This window comes from Zalophus californianus, chromosome 4 (assembly GCF_009762305.2).
Source record: "Zalophus californianus isolate mZalCal1 chromosome 4, mZalCal1.pri.v2, whole genome shotgun sequence".
NCBI lineage: Eukaryota > Metazoa > Chordata > Mammalia > Carnivora > Otariidae > Zalophus > Zalophus californianus.
The window spans coordinates 76,159,357-76,173,998 of NC_045598.1; the positions used below are offsets into that span (position 1 = coordinate 76,159,357).

General features: G+C 52.1%; 1 protein-coding gene across 1 annotated transcript; it reads right to left on the reverse strand.

The window, feature by feature from the left end:
* Window positions 1-525: 525 nt before the first annotated feature.
* BARHL2 (BarH like homeobox 2) lies at window positions 526-6,882 on the reverse strand. The gene is made up of 3 exons (XM_027619228.2): window positions 5,572-6,882; window positions 3,485-3,710; window positions 526-1,704 (listed from the first exon to the last, which is right to left on the reverse strand). The coding sequence occupies exons 1-3, from the start codon at window positions 6,197-6,199 to the stop codon at window positions 1,392-1,394; spliced, it is 1,167 nt and encodes a 388-aa protein (XP_027475029.1). The 5' UTR covers window positions 6,200-6,882; the 3' UTR covers window positions 526-1,391.
* Window positions 6,883-14,642: the final 7,760 nt, after the last annotated feature.

The following is a 14,642-nucleotide window of genomic DNA, read 5'->3' on the forward strand; positions in this document are numbered from 1 at the left end:
CCCGCTGTGGAATGAGAAGGCAAGGATCAAAGACGCAACGAGGGTTTGTTAGCCGGGCCTCTCCGAGTCCCGGGGCGTCCTAATTGCGCTCCCTGCAGCCGCCCGCTGGCAGGCTGGCCTGCCGCGTGGGCGCCGGGCTGCGGGCTGCAGAACAGCTGCGAGGCCAGAGGAGCGTCCACCCGCCCGCTGCCCAGCGCCAGGGACCCTCACTGCCCCGAGGAAGAGCCCTAGGAGGAGGAGGCAGAGGAGGAGGGGCAGACAGCCCCGGTTTGGCTGGGGCTTCCAGGCAGGCCAGGAGCAGGGAAAGTTGGCGGCCCACTTAGCCGGCACCAACAGTCTACAAGCAGAGACTGTTTCCCCCCTGTCCGGGCGGGCTGCTCTGAAATCATCCACTTAAAAAGAAAGGAATTCACACATCAAATAACGGCTTGGCTCGGAAGAGGCCAGCACAAAAACTGGCGCGGTTTTTATATGAGTCAACCCAAAGTCTTTACAGAGTTTACAAATTCCTAATATTACAGGAGGGATTTTTTTTTTCCCCTAAACCAAGTCAGGCATTTCATCATAGTACATTCTGCTTTAGTAAAATCAGCTCCCTTGAATTTCATTGCTTGTTAAAAAAAGATAAACTTTATTTTTGTAATTTTCAATCACAAAAAAATCTATATTTTTGTCTAAGCATTTATTTTACTGAATCAAAAAGACATGAAAAGAAAAATCATGTTTTACTAACGTATATAAGTGACTCTTTTTTGGACAACATATAATAAATATGATATATCACTTATCACTCAGTCTTTCAAATGTACATTTTTTTTCATATTATGGAGCATGCCACTTTTCCAAAAGAAAAAAGGTCATGAGAAATCAGTGCAAAGTTCTCAGTCACCCTCCTCTTTTCTCTGGGGCAGACGGAATGTCCACAGCAACGCCCTGTGCCTCAGAATTTGAGGCTGTCTGTCCATCTACAATCCTCTCTGCCTCTCCGGCTTCCTCTCCGTGCCCTTCTTTCTTCCCTCCTTACCCCTCCCCCCCCCCTGCTTGTCCCTAAAGTCATTTTTAAAAAAGAGCTTGAGGTTTTGTTTTTGTTGATGCTTTCACTTACTGGTCGCACTTTGTGTGGGGTCAGCAATATCGCCAGTCACACTGCTGTGGGAGCTTTCCAGCCCTGTTTCTGGGGGTGGGGAGATAGAGAGCGGAGGGCTAGTTCCTCTTTGGGGGGCACCCCCTCCCACTGAGCGGCTTCTTCTCTTACTGCTCCGCTTCCCGGGGTCGCTCCCGAGAGAGGCCCAGCGGCCTGGTGCGGGGAGCGGGGCGGAGGGTCAGCTGTCCGGTCAGTCGGGGAGGGGATGGGACGGGAAGGGACTGCAGCGCCGTCAGTGGCTCATTCTTCACCGGGGGTGCGGGGTGCCTGGGATGGGGTTGGACAAGGGGTTGAGGGCCGGCTGCCCCCCGGGCCCCAGGCCGTGGATGAGCACGCGGGGCACCAGGGGCCGCTGCAGCTGGGGATGGGGCGCGGGAGGAGTCCGGTACATGCTGCTGTACATGGCTGCGGCAGCCGCGGCGGCCGTAGTGCTGTCCATGCTGCCCAGCAGGCTTGGGTGGTAGAAATAAGGCGACGGAAACATCCTCTGCAGGGCCGAGTAGTTGCCCGCCTCGGCCAGCAGCTCCAGGCCCACCGCGGTCTGCCGCTTCCACTTGGTCCTGGAAAAAAGCGGGCGTGCACGCCCCCCCCACCCGCCCCACAGCTGTAGGCACGGTCCAGGCACCCAGCCCCCTTCTTCTCTCGCCCCCTGCCTGCTTCTCTTTCTCCAGGCACAGGAGGACGGCGAGAGTTTTGAGAACCGGGAAAAAACCACATCTCCTAGCCCCCCTCCCCGCCCTCTTGCCCACAGAAGGGCCCAAATTCAAGTCAATTTCATAAATTACACCCTTAACGTCTGAGACATTCCTAAGTGAAATTCTGTAAGCTTTGCTGCCTCTTCCTGACCCTCTGTTCTGCTGTAGCCCCCTTATCACTGGGCTACTTCCCGAAACTTTCCTGAAGGCCAATGGAGACCACTCTTTCCATCTATAGGCGGCCTTCTCCCTCCTCCTCTAATTCCTTTCCCCAGGTGGTCCCCCACAATCCCAGAGTGTCCACTCTCTGCCCCTCCCCCCTTCCTCCAGGCTGAGTGAGAAGAAACCATAAACAAAAGGACACAGAGACTCCTGGGCCTCGGACCCTGTCCCTCGCAGTCCCCAGAGCTGTGGAGACACATCCCTCTCCTCAGCCTGACAGGACTTTAGAGCGGGTGGGGGGCTTGGGGCAAGAAAGGCACCGAGGTTTCAAAATGGAATTTGTTTGAGGGAGGGCTCTCCCAAGGTGACAGCACCTCAGGGCCGTTTCAGGCCAGGGGGTGGGGGTGGGAAATGCGTTTCAAGATATTTTCTCCTCTGAGAGAGAGTAACAATTAAAACCTGTGATCAGCTTTTCTCGGTTTCCTCCCTCCCCCCATGGTACCCGGCTAGGAAGAAGAGGTGACCAGGTCTTTGCTCAAATGCCCCATGAAGGAACCCAGGGCTGGTGGGCCATCCGTACCCGGCAGCTTCAGCCAAATTAATAAACATGTCGCCCATTTTAAATTGGCTACAAATGACACTAATGTTTTCCGACAGAATTAGGGTGGCTGAAACCGTATGTAATGAGACAGAAAATTATGGTAAAGATGACAACTGGATGGGCATTTCCAACCGCACTTATGGACGATTAGAAGACAAATGAGAGAAAAGGAGGGGGAGAAAAAAATCGAGACAAGGCTGTCTACTGCCAGGCTTGGAAACGCAGCACAACTTCAGCCTCAGCTTGCCTGGGTTCACTCTACCGTTCAAGGGGCCTGCGAGTGCTGCCAACCCCCTTCCGAATTTCCTTTCAGTGGAGGCAGTGGTTCCTGGCAGGCTCTGAGGTGACAAATATAGGGGACAGACCCTCAGTCTGGATGCCTGGCTGGCTGCCTCAGAAGACAAGGCAAGGACATTTAAGCTGAGGCCAGTGGGGCAGCTCCTCCTGGATCGCAGTAGCCAGGTTGCGTGGCCAGCTGTAGACATTCGGAACCAGCCGGGGGCAGGCCCAAAGGGGGCAGGGCGCAAGCTCTACAGACCTGAGTGTCAGCTGCACAGATGTCTCAATTTGAGAAGGTGTGGCTTGATCGATTTGGGGGCAAAGTGGGGGGAGGGATTCCAGCCACTCGGATTTGAGAGGAAAAGTAGCATATGCTAAGACACTCAGAAGTGCAAAATGTTCCAAACTCCAGCTGCCTATCAGTCCCTCTCACCTTGGGGGTGTGGTTAATCCCTGCTCCAGCCTGAAAGCCCCCAGGGGTCCGCTCTGGGACCTCTGAGTCCCTGGAGTCTCCCGGGGCCAGGAGGGAAGAAGACTGGCACTGCGGTGGGCAGGACCTGGACGGCCAGATGCCCTTGCCCGCCCCCCCACAGCATCCCTTACCTGCGGTTCTGGTACCAGGTTTTGACTTGGGTGTCCGTGAGGTTGAGCGCGGCTGCCAGGTCCATGCGGTCCTGCACACTCAGATACTTCTGCCGCTCAAAGCTACGCTCCAGTTGATTGAGTTGGTGGTCAGAGAAAGCTGTTCTGGCTTTGCGAGGCTTTTTGGCTCTCACAGGGGGACTCTCTCGGCTGCTCGTAATCTCCCGGTCTCCTTCTTCCTTTGTTCCTATGGTAGAAACCCAGAGTCGTTATGACAGCGTGGAATGGAAAGGGTGGTGTGTCCTCCTGGCACACACTTCCACATTCCCAAGCCAGCTGCTGGTCTTGGGGGACTATACTCCGCCACCCTCATCACACACAAACTTGGCCCTTAGCCAATATGGAGTAAGAGGACCAATTTCTGGCCAAAGAGTCTGGAACTTTGTGCAGAGTTCCTAAAAGGGTTCTAAAAGGTCTGATCTTCTCATCTTTGGAAGTTAAAAAGAAAAAAATATTTTACAATATAGGGTCCTTTTGTTATTGTTTCCTTCACAGGGTGGGGGGAGATCCCGTCCCATTCTTTTACCGTTTTCACTATGACTTCATTTTTTTCTGATTTGGTACTTTTCAAAAGATCTTTCTACTCTGTTGTTGTGTTGTGTTGTGTTGAGGAAGGGGCACCTTTTTCATTTCGCTTTTTCTGTTTACTAAAAGTTATAGGCATTTGTTTTCCCTTTTCAGATGCGCTTGGGAAATGGTCGAATCAAGTTCTCTGCAGTTGCTTGCATCAAGTCTTTTAAAGCTTCCGAAAGAATATGTCACCCAGACACCAAGTAGAGCTCAAAATCACTGAGCCCATCCAGGTGACAGCCCAGAGATTTCCGGATTCTATTTGTCAACTTTGGTTTTTTACTGAAATGCTGGGAAATCGATATGTCAATCCCTCTCTGTTTGTACCCGTTTTTGCTGCGCTCCTTGATCTTCCCTGCAGGAAGAACAATAATCTCTCTAATTGACCCACTGGGGAGGTTGGTGCACAAAAAATCGCCAGACCAGACTGTACATCTGTTTTGGGCACTATTATGCTAATGTTATAATAGTAAAATGAGGAGCCAATATCCTACCTTTCAGATAGTCCGCACACATCTTTCCCAGAGATGGCAAAGGTTAATACTAATAACAGTAATAAACTTATTAGTAAAGGAAAAAAAAAGAATTCTCCTGGTATGTTAAAACTCTTTTATCGTGCAAAGACCAGAACACTTCCTTATGAAATTGTCTGAGGAGAAAATGGAAAAAGGGAGTTGAAGCACAGTTTCAACTGCTATTTTCTGATTTTACAAAAATAAATAAATCCAATTCCACAAGATTTTACTTTCATAAATGCGATTTCCCAATTACTTGTAGGGAAACAAAATCTTACTGAAATGCAAATATTCGGTTGGGGCCATGGAGTAAGAAGGGTATTTTAAAAACGGAGAAACTGATTATAAATTTTTACCATAGGGGCTTCCCTATGTTAATCACCATCTAATAAAAAAAAAGTTGCTTTGATAATCAACTCGGAAATTTTTTCTTCATTAAATCTGGTAATTCCTGTGATGTTTAGAAAATGCAGTGTGTGGGGGACTGAAATAATTTGCATTAAAGAATAAACGCCACATTGTGAACACACCCCTAGACACCACGCTAGCTAAGCCCGTTTCTCTCTCCCACCTCCCCTCATTCCCACCCCCCAGGTCTCAGCTAGAAAAATCTCCAGTCCTTCCCTTTTATCAACGAAAGAATTCCGGTCAGATCCCCTCCACCTCCTCCCTACCCCTAATAAATTGAAATTAAGTAAAACAAAGAAAGGAGCAGGATGGCGGTTAAGGTTGAGAGGTGGCAATGTAACAATAAACCGAACTTCGGACCAGTCCTCATGTCGCATGCCCAGGCCTCCCCCCACCCCCGCTTGCAGTGTTTGACCGGGGTGCGATCGCCCCAGAAACTCCAGGAATAACTCCGCAGCCGAGATGCGCGGGAGTCTGAAGGGGAGACGGGGAGACCGAGAACCCGAGGACGAGAAGAAGCTAGATGGCTCGGGCGGCCGACGCGGCGCGACTCACCGTGGCATTTGATGTCGCTCTGGGAATCTTCCCGCTTGTCGAGTTTGGTTTTGCTGTCCTCCTGCTCGAGCTTTGGCCTGAAGCTCTCGTGTGCTGCGTTGCTCTCCTGCTTCGGGGTGTGGTGGGGAGAGGACACGCTGGTGCTGTAGGGTGCACACGCCGCCAGAGGTTTGCTGTCGCCCAAGATGTCCTTAATTAAAAAAGAAGAGGTGGAAGTCCTGGGGGCCGAGGCGGCCGAGCCCAGCTGCTGGGCTGGTGGTTGCTGCGGCGGCTGCGGCGGCGGCTGCTGTTGGGGAGAAGGCTGCAAACTTTGCGTGGGGGCCGCGGCGGGCGGCGGCGGCGGCGGCGGTTGGCTGTGGTGGAGGTGGTGGTGATGCTGGGGCCCTTCTGCTACCAGATGCGGCTCCGGGGGCTCCATGGTGACCGAGATGGGAGAAGAAGGCGCCGTTCCTACGGTATCAATCTCCGAACAGGGGGACGGAGTGGCCTGACTCCTAAAATCCGCGGTCCTGGCCTCGCCGAGCGGGCGGAAATCTCCATTCATCATGCCGGGGCTGCCCGAACTGGCACTGGACAAAATCGTGTCTATTCCAAAACTCGACCCGCTGGCCCCTTCCATTGTTGTCATTTCTACATGAGGTCCACGCCACTTCGCCGCTCAGCAGCCGCCCAGACCAAGCAAAGGAAGCTATCGATCGTAAAACAAAATAACACTAAACAATGTTGTCGCGGCTTTAAAAAAACAAAACAAGTGGGGCGGGAAGGGAAGGAAGGATCATGGGTGGGGGGGTAGCAATCGGTGGGCACTTTCGACACTTTTTGTTTTCCTTATTCATAAAGTAGGGGTGGGGAGAAGGGTAGAAAGGAAGGGGGGGAGTTACAAAAATTGTTGAGGAAGAACGGAGCTTGCGCTCCAGGAACGACCGCGCACGTGGGGGCGGCGGTGGCGGCGCAGGGGACTCAGACGAAGACGCAGGCGGCGGGAGGTGACCCCGACGCCGCCGCCGCTGCCGCCGCCGCCTAGGGTTGCCTACAGCCTGGCACCAGGCGGCAGCGGCGGCGGCGGACCTGGCAGGTGCAGCGACCGCGAAGCCCTGGCAGTCGCGCGCCCTCGGAGCTCCCGGGCCGCTCCCCGAGGTGGCTGCTGCGCGCGACTCGGCCGCCCTGGAGCCGAGTTTCTGAACTTTCTCGGAAAGTTGTGGAGCAGACACCGCCGCAGTGGTCGCGGCAACACGAGACCGCGAGAGGAAGAGGAGGAAAAGAAGGAGCAGGCGCAGGCGGAGGAGGCGGCGGAGACGCGGCGCCGAGCGACTCCGGCCGCTGCCGGGTGCGTTCGCTTGTAATCCGGCTGCTCGCGGGCGGCGCCGACCCCCTCACGTGACGTCACGGCCACTGCCGCCGCTCTCCGCGCCGCGCGGGGCCGACGCCCCCGCCACCGAGGCCGCGCGCGGGGCCCCGCGCTCCCATTGGCCGCGCCCGCGCGAGCGAGCGACGCCGACGTCCTGGGAGCCAATGGAGGGGCGACTCGCGAGCCCGTCAGCGAGCACGGCTCGGGCCCCGCTGCTCTTTTGAGAACCTGCTCAACCTTTTGCCTGCAGCCCGAAGCCGAACACCTTCCTACAGTGATTCCCGTCCCGGTGTCCACAATCACGCGTGAGGGCAAAGGCAGAGAGGAGAGGAGAGCAGAGGTAGACTAGAAAAGGGAACCCAGGGGGTAAAATTTAAAACCAAAAAATCCAAGTAAAGATTTGTCCGTTTTCCTAAGAAGTCCGAGGAGGAAGGAGAAAGAGGACAGAAGGGAAAAGGAATCTGGCTGGCTTACCTTTAGACTCCCGCGCGGCCGCCCTCGCAGCATCCCCAAACACGCGCGGGTATAGTCCAAGGACACTGAGAGCAGAGGAAGGGGGTTCCCTGAAGGAATCCACGCGAAAGTGTGTAACTCCAGCAGCCGGACCTCTGGGTGGGCGGGAGGACTGCAAGCTCTGATTTCTCCCCCAAACGGCCCAGGCGCCCGAGCTGTGGCCCCCTAGGCGGCGGGTCCCTGAGGGGGGATGGAGCGCATCCACCCTGCACTCTCGGGAAGCCGGGGGCGGGGGGGGGGTGAGAAGGGAGGGAAGGGACCTGCTGCTCCAAACCGCGGACGCAGACTGGTCACCAATCAGGGCCCGTGCTGGAAGAAATGCCTGGCCAGACACTTTCTCCCGAGCGGGGTAAATAATGCCCCGAGGCGTTCTCTAGTGGCGAGGGCGGCGATGGTTCACGGCACTGTCAGGCTGGCACCGGGCTCAGGAACCCAGGTGGCGGGTCCGCAGCGCGCACTCCGCCTCGCCACCAGCCAGTTCTCTCTCTCTCCCTCTCTCTCTCTCTCCCTCTGCCCCCCCATCCGGCCGCTCATTTGGAAAGGAAACAGTCACTGTGGATCCACTTGGGACCTGGAGCGTGGCATGACTGTGACGCCTCGTCGGAGGGTATCAACTTACATTATTTTCTCTAGGACGTCTCCAACCTGTCTCTTGTTGAATGTCAGAGTAATGGGAAGTGCCAGTGACAAGACGGCGTATTACTCCTGATTAAGTGCCGTGTCAACCTAATTAGCAGAGTAATTATAAGGTGCTAATGAATGATTCAAAGTTCTTTGAGTTACATTTTACTCCAAATTACCATTTTAAGAACCCTATGAATCTGAATGGCTGGCATCGCTTCCGTGACTAGGTGCAGAATGATGTTAGAAAATGGTCTTTAAAGTCTCCAAGGGCTGGGCCGAAATCTGGGGTTTAGTTGCAGTTCTGAAGGTCCCTTTCCGTGGAACGGATTTTTTCCGTTGAGGACGGGGGACTGGGTGGTGTCAGGGAGGCAAAAGATCTCCTGGGACAAGATACCTCCTTTCTGTCGCAACCGCACCCGTGTGAGCCCCCGGTCCGGGAGGGAGGAGGGGGGAGGTTGGAGAGTCATCCTTCCTGCGCTTTCCTAGGGAGTTCGCTGTGTTTGACCCAGAAAAAAGCCCGCGCTGTTTCAAGGGTGTGTTGAGCTGTTTCTTATCTTTGTGCCGTGTTTTCACGGGTCTGTCTCTGAGGAGAACATCAGGGAGAGAAAAGACCAAGGCGAGGAGATGTACAATCCGGGCAGCTCTCGCTTTTCTCATAAGGCGAGGGGAGTTTGGCGGAGGACCCGGGGTTGGTGAGCGGAGGCGGGGACGCGGGGCGAGCTGCAGGCAAAGGCCGTAGCGGGCCGAAGGGGGTGCGGGGAGCCCCTCGCGGGCGCGCGGTGGGCCGGCCCGCTGGGGTTGAGCTCCTCTGGCCTGGGAAGCCGCAGAGGGCCTGCATGATGCTGGAGAAGGGTTGACTCGGCCGCCTCTGGAGCGACCAGACCCTCCTGGGAGCCTGCCAACCGGGTCTCGGCCTGCCAGCGGGCGGGTATTTCGAAACCACCGGCCCGGGACTTGCGCGGGCATCTATCTTGCAGAAGGCCGCAGTGTCCCACCCGTAAGGCCGCGGAACCCAACACCCTCGCGCACCCCTGGCCCAGTTGACTTCTGTGGGAAGGACGCTGGGACGGCCCGAGACTACAGGTGTATGCTACATATTATTCTCCCTCCAAATATCAATTGGGGTTCTTCTCATTCTGACATCACCTGCCACTCCCCAAATGGAGTGCGTTTCCTCCCAAACCTGGGGTTCTACCCACACTTCCCTCACTGACTGTTCTGGGTGGGAAGTAGGGAGGAGGAGAAAACAAATTTGAGGTCCAGAACTAAGGGCACTGCACAAATCAGTTATTCTCGACCTTGATAAATAATTCATTTAAGCCTGTTTTTGTTTTGTTCCGACGCCTAAAATGACTCATGAGCTCAAAAGGCTGATCGCACAGCTTGTGTTGGGCAGTTTAACAGGAATTTTTGCTTGGAATAATTCACAACATTAGCAGGGGAGATAGAAATATGACCCTACGGAAAAAATGAAATCTAAAAAGAAAGGATGAGAGGAAGGTGAGAGTTTGAGAAGAGTCGTGTTCCTTTTATGAAAACTCTAAAGCAAAGAAAACGGAAGCCCAGTAGGCCCCACCTTGTGAAGTTCTCAGATCATGTTTTCTTAAGAAAGGTTAAGATCATGGGAGGTTTCTTTGGGTGGGGTGTTAGGAGATCAGCTTTCCACATCACAATTGTGAGGGGATAATACAACCTTGACTTTTATCAAGGCTCCTATCTTTGGGTCCCTACTAGAGAGGATATGCTAGTGGTGGCCTGAATATCCAAAAGAGGGGCTCAAAGACCAGATCGCAAACTTAATGAAAATCAAATTCTTCAGAGCTGGGCTTTTGTTTCTTAACTTTTTTTCAGTTCTTTTTTCTCCATTCCTCTTTTGCCATTGTTTTCTTCTCTAAGAATATATATAATCTATACGCCCAAGAAGTCATATACTTTCTAGCAGAGCAAACATAATTAACTTTTTATTTAAAAAATATAAATTCAGAAATAGAACAGGGTATAGACTAATCAACACTTTCAATTCCCATACAGAAAAAAGAAATGCATTCACTGGATTTAATCTCAGATTTTACCATTGAATTTAAGATAAAATAAATATAGTCCCCAAAGCGACATAAGTGTGAAAATGATCTTCCACTTTCAGGCCTTCATTTCCTTTAAAAAAAAAAAAAGACAAATGAAGAAAAAAATTCTTTAATTTTTGGAAGATTTTGGAATTCTTACACAGAAAGCAGTTATTTGCCAAATGTGGATAATAGAAAACAAACTTTTCCTTCTGCTTTGAAGGACACGTCAGTCCTGATTACCACTTAAGGTGCTCCCTCCCCACCACAAATAATGATTCAAACATTCATGTATTTTAACAAGTTTTGTTCCTTAATACACATAGTCTCCTTCGTTCACTTTAACAAGCGAGATTTGGGGTTGTGTTTAAACTGGAGCATCAGTTTTTTAAAGGAAGTGAACTTTGAAGAAATGCACCTATAGATTACGATGAATTTGGAACTGGTGTTTCTTCCTATCATATTTGTTTTGAACGTTTGTTAAGTGTCCGCATGATGACAATGCCAACTGACGGGACTGAAGTGCAAAGGCGCTTCCCTCCACTGGGCGGCGCCAAGAGCCCCGAGCCGAGAAAGCCGGCTATTGTTTCTTTCTATAAAAGATGCAAGATGCACAAATAAGCCCTCTCTCTTCTAAGGCTGGCTCCCTGATGATAGCGTGACCTCTCAGCATTTCAAAGCTACAGGAACGTCGGAAGTTTTCTTTATTTTTCTTTTCAGTATATAAATATATTTCCAACTGCTTAAGGACTTGATGCATACTTGCTTAGAAACGTAATGTAGTAAAGAGAAAGAAAAGAAAATACTGAAATTGAGTCCCTTAAATAGACAGAAACCAGGGGAGTGGAGATTGGGAGCGGAGAGAGAAAGGCAAAGTAGATGAAAAAGAATAAGGTAACTGAAAACTGTTTTAATAGAATAAAATGATAAGACTTTGTAATTACTAATTGTTCTAGAGGGACAAAGTTTTGAAAGAGAGAGTTCTGGTATCGTAAGAAAATCTGTGAGAGCCATGAGCTTCACCACAGCTTTGAAGATCAGCACTTCAGCAGAGATCTAGTGAAGTTGGCTCTCCTTTGGATGTTAGAAGTGTGTTGTGCCAGCATGATCAGGAGGAAGGCCAGTGGAGATGTAGAGAAAGAATGCTGGAAGAGGGAGTTTTGATCTCATTTTGCCACTTTCCCATGCTCTTGAGTAAGGCACTTAACCTTTCTGATGACCACCTTTCTTCTCTAGTAAAGGGAAAAATTGTCCTTACCTTGAATAGGGTGATTGTGATGACCAAATTAGACCTTCTTTGTCAAAGCTCTTTACAAAATATGAAGCAAGAGATTGGCAAATGAACAATGCGAAGGTGGCGGTTATTTCTAGCTATAAGCAACATACAGTAACCATATTTGATTTCCCTTCTTGCTTCCCTCACTCATTTTGTTCATTCACTCAGTCAATAAACATTACTGTATGTGCATTCTATGCCAGGTGCTTGAGAATGAGACACTAACCCACCTCAGAGGATTGAGGGGAGCTTGAGCATGATGGAAATTGTCATAGATGCCATGATACCTGCTACCGTGGGGATGCAACATGAACCTGCTACACTGGGGATGCAAAAGAGAGTCAGGAGTCTTGCCTGCCTTGGGAGGAGTTGGGAGAATACGGAGGCTTCCTGAAGGAAATAAAGTGTGTCTTCAGTCATAAAAAAAAAAAAGGGTACATCGCAAGTAGAGGGATATATAGGGGGATTTGTATGGTAGCTAAGAGTATTCATGGTGCAAAAACGTCCACACATTGTCCAAACTTTTAATCTCCTGACAATGGAGCTGGGCTGCCAGTTGTGGGTATCCTGTTGGCTCTAGAGATCTCTGCTTCGGGAAGAGCACCTTGGACAGAACAGAAGCTGACTAACAGTACATGCCTACAGACCTCAGCAGCAGAATTTTGCAGCAGGTTTGATTCGATCCCCAGACATGGCCCAGCCTCCTCAAACTACAACTCCTCCCCTCCTCTACTCCCGCTTCCTTTCTTCTTTCTAGGGTTGCAAATGTGGAGGGAGAAAGAAGTCCTCCTTAGAGGCAGGGGTGGAGAGAGAGAAGATGAGAAAGTGGAGGCGGTTGGAAGAGGATTGGGGCGGGGGAAGATTTTATTTCACTCCTCCTAAACTAAATCATTGTCCATTGAAGATCAGCTCCTGGGGAAATGAAAGGACCCCCGGGTGACACTGCCACGTCCCACTGTAAAAAGAATTCTGAGGCCTCGAAAGCTCAGGAAGGTAGCTGAATCTTGTATCAACTCCTGAGGTTAAGAGGGAATGGAGGGGCGGAGGCAGAGAAGAAACGAAAGCCTCAGAGAGCTGGGCGAAGATGCCAATCAGAGAAGGGGAAATTCATTTGCGATGTTAATTAACAAGCGGCTAATTAAAACGGCACTTTGAGCGCTAATCAATCGCCTTATTAAGTTAGAGTCATCAGTGGAACAAATTGAAAGCTCCCCGCCCCGGCTCCTGCCTCTGGTGCGGGGGTGGGGGTGGGGGTTGGATTCCCAGACCTAGGGAAGTGTGGGGCGGTCTCCGACCCCTCTGGCCACCTCTGAGGTCTACCGAATCTTCCAACTCCAAGGTTCACGCCTGCGGAACAGCCCGTCCCTGCCCTGGGACTTGATGAACTGGACAAGTGTCTAGGAGGCGATTTCTAGTCCAGATGCACCCGGCGGGGTAGAAGGGGTTGCGTGCGAGAACAACAGGATCCGCTAACCCGGACGTTGCCTCCCGGAAGGGGCTCCCCCAAATGTGCAGGAATTCGAACTATGAGCCGCAAGCAGGGAGAGGGAGCAATTCAGCCCGAGAGGGGGCGCTCTCTGGCCAGGACCACTCATCCCCATTTCCCCGGACAGAGCGATGGCTTCACTTGGAACGCTCTTCTTAGGCCCTGGCCCAAGTTCAGCCCAGCAACCGGGAAAGAACTGGCCTGTCTTCAGGCAGCAAGGACTGGACGGCCAGCCACCTCGGCTCTGTCTCCTTCGGCTCCATAAGAATGGGGTGGGGTGCCTAAAGGGAAGAGGGAGTGGGTGTGCTAATCATCTGGGACGCGGGCACACCATTTCCAGCCACTTAAGTGCCTCCCAGCCAACCCGTTCGCGTTTCCTCATGGCTTTGATCCTTCAAACTCGCTAAGAGAATTAAGAATTTGACTCTCTATTTTGAGGAGCCTTCCGCATATCCTAATTGTTAAATGCCTACTTTTCACCAAATTCCCAAGGGAGAAGTATTTGGCAACAAGAGGGGGCTGTGAATTTAAATGCTAATTAAGTGGGTCCTTCTGCAACTCCACCTGCCTGGCTGCCCTAGTTAAGGCAGAACACACACGGCACGCACACCACAACATTCCTGGGGTGCGGAGCAGAAGCTCAGTTGAAGAGGGACCCCGGCGGACTCCTGTATGGTTTGCTTTACCGCCTGCTACAGGGAGAAAAAAAAAAAAGACGCCATTAGAAGGCGGTCTTTTGCGTGGCGGGTGATAAGTGGCGTGACCCAGGGTGTGGTTAATGTGTCTGCGATGACACACGTATGTTCTCAGCTGGCCTGTGGGCTCGCCCTCCCAGGGATGCGTCGGACGGCGTCTGCTAGTGGGTCTGAGCATGCTTGGGGTGTCCCGGGAGAAGCGAAGGAACGGCTCCCACGTGCAAAGTTCAAAAGCATTAATATTTTCATCATATTATCATTATTCAATATAATAATATTTGCTCGGTTAGCGGCACTAATTAGGCCACATTAAAACTGTAGTGTCTCCCTAATGGTGCGTAATGTGCCCACACTCAACAGTTTTCTCTGAGGATGGGCGGCTCTTGGCTGGCAGAGGAGAGGAGACAGGCAAGCAGTGGGATGGAGTAGGGTGTGCCGCCTCCCCAACACACACAAACCCCCGGGTATCTGCTGAGTGGGGTCTGCCGTCTTGGCAGGTCGATGGGACCCTCTGCTGCGCATTCCGCCCAGCGCTGAGCACCCCGCAGCCTGCTCGCGCGCCTCGGCTCTTTGAACTCGGCGGATTGACTTTGCTACCTTTCCCCCTGTTGTGTATGTGTGCCTTCAATTGGTTAGGTTTTTAAGGTTTGGGAGGGCCGTTGTGAAAGAATTAAAATACTCTTAACTGAAGCCCCTGGGCCGAGAACGGGAGGTCCCGCCCCCTAGCTCGGCGCTTTTAGGACCCCTTTCCCACTGGGAATTTCTTTCCGAGACTCGAGGGTGGGAGTGCAAAAGAAGCGCCCGCAGAGCAGGCCGGTTCTGGGTCTATTTCCTCCTCCTGGTGCGGGCGGTCGGCCCAGGCGTCCTGCAGCCCTCAGCGAGGTGGATGTTAAGCTCGGGGAGAGTGCCCCTCCCGCGGGCGCTGCGGCGAGATCACTCTGAATATGTAATATATTGGTAACGCGCGATGAGGTGTGATGTGTGTTCGGGAATGGAGAGGGGGTGGTGAGGTTGAAGCCGGATTGGGAAGGGGGGCGCACAGAACTCACACTGTACTGCGCAATCT

What these genes read in the sequence shown, in the direction of transcription:
- BARHL2 (XM_027619228.2), bottom strand. Translation starts at nt 6,199, where the DNA reads ATGACAACAATGGAAGGGGCCAGCGGGTCGAGTTTTGGAATAGACACG. An exon ending in GAGCGACATCAAATGCCACG is followed by an intron (nt 3,711 to 5,571) that starts GTGAGTCGCGCC and finishes TTTCTACCATAG; the next exon opens with GAACAAAGGAAGAAGGAGAC. An exon ending in ACCTGGTACCAGAACCGCAG is followed by an intron (nt 1,705 to 3,484) that starts GTAAGGGATGCT and finishes GCTTTTTTCCAG; the next exon opens with GACCAAGTGGAAGCGGCAGA.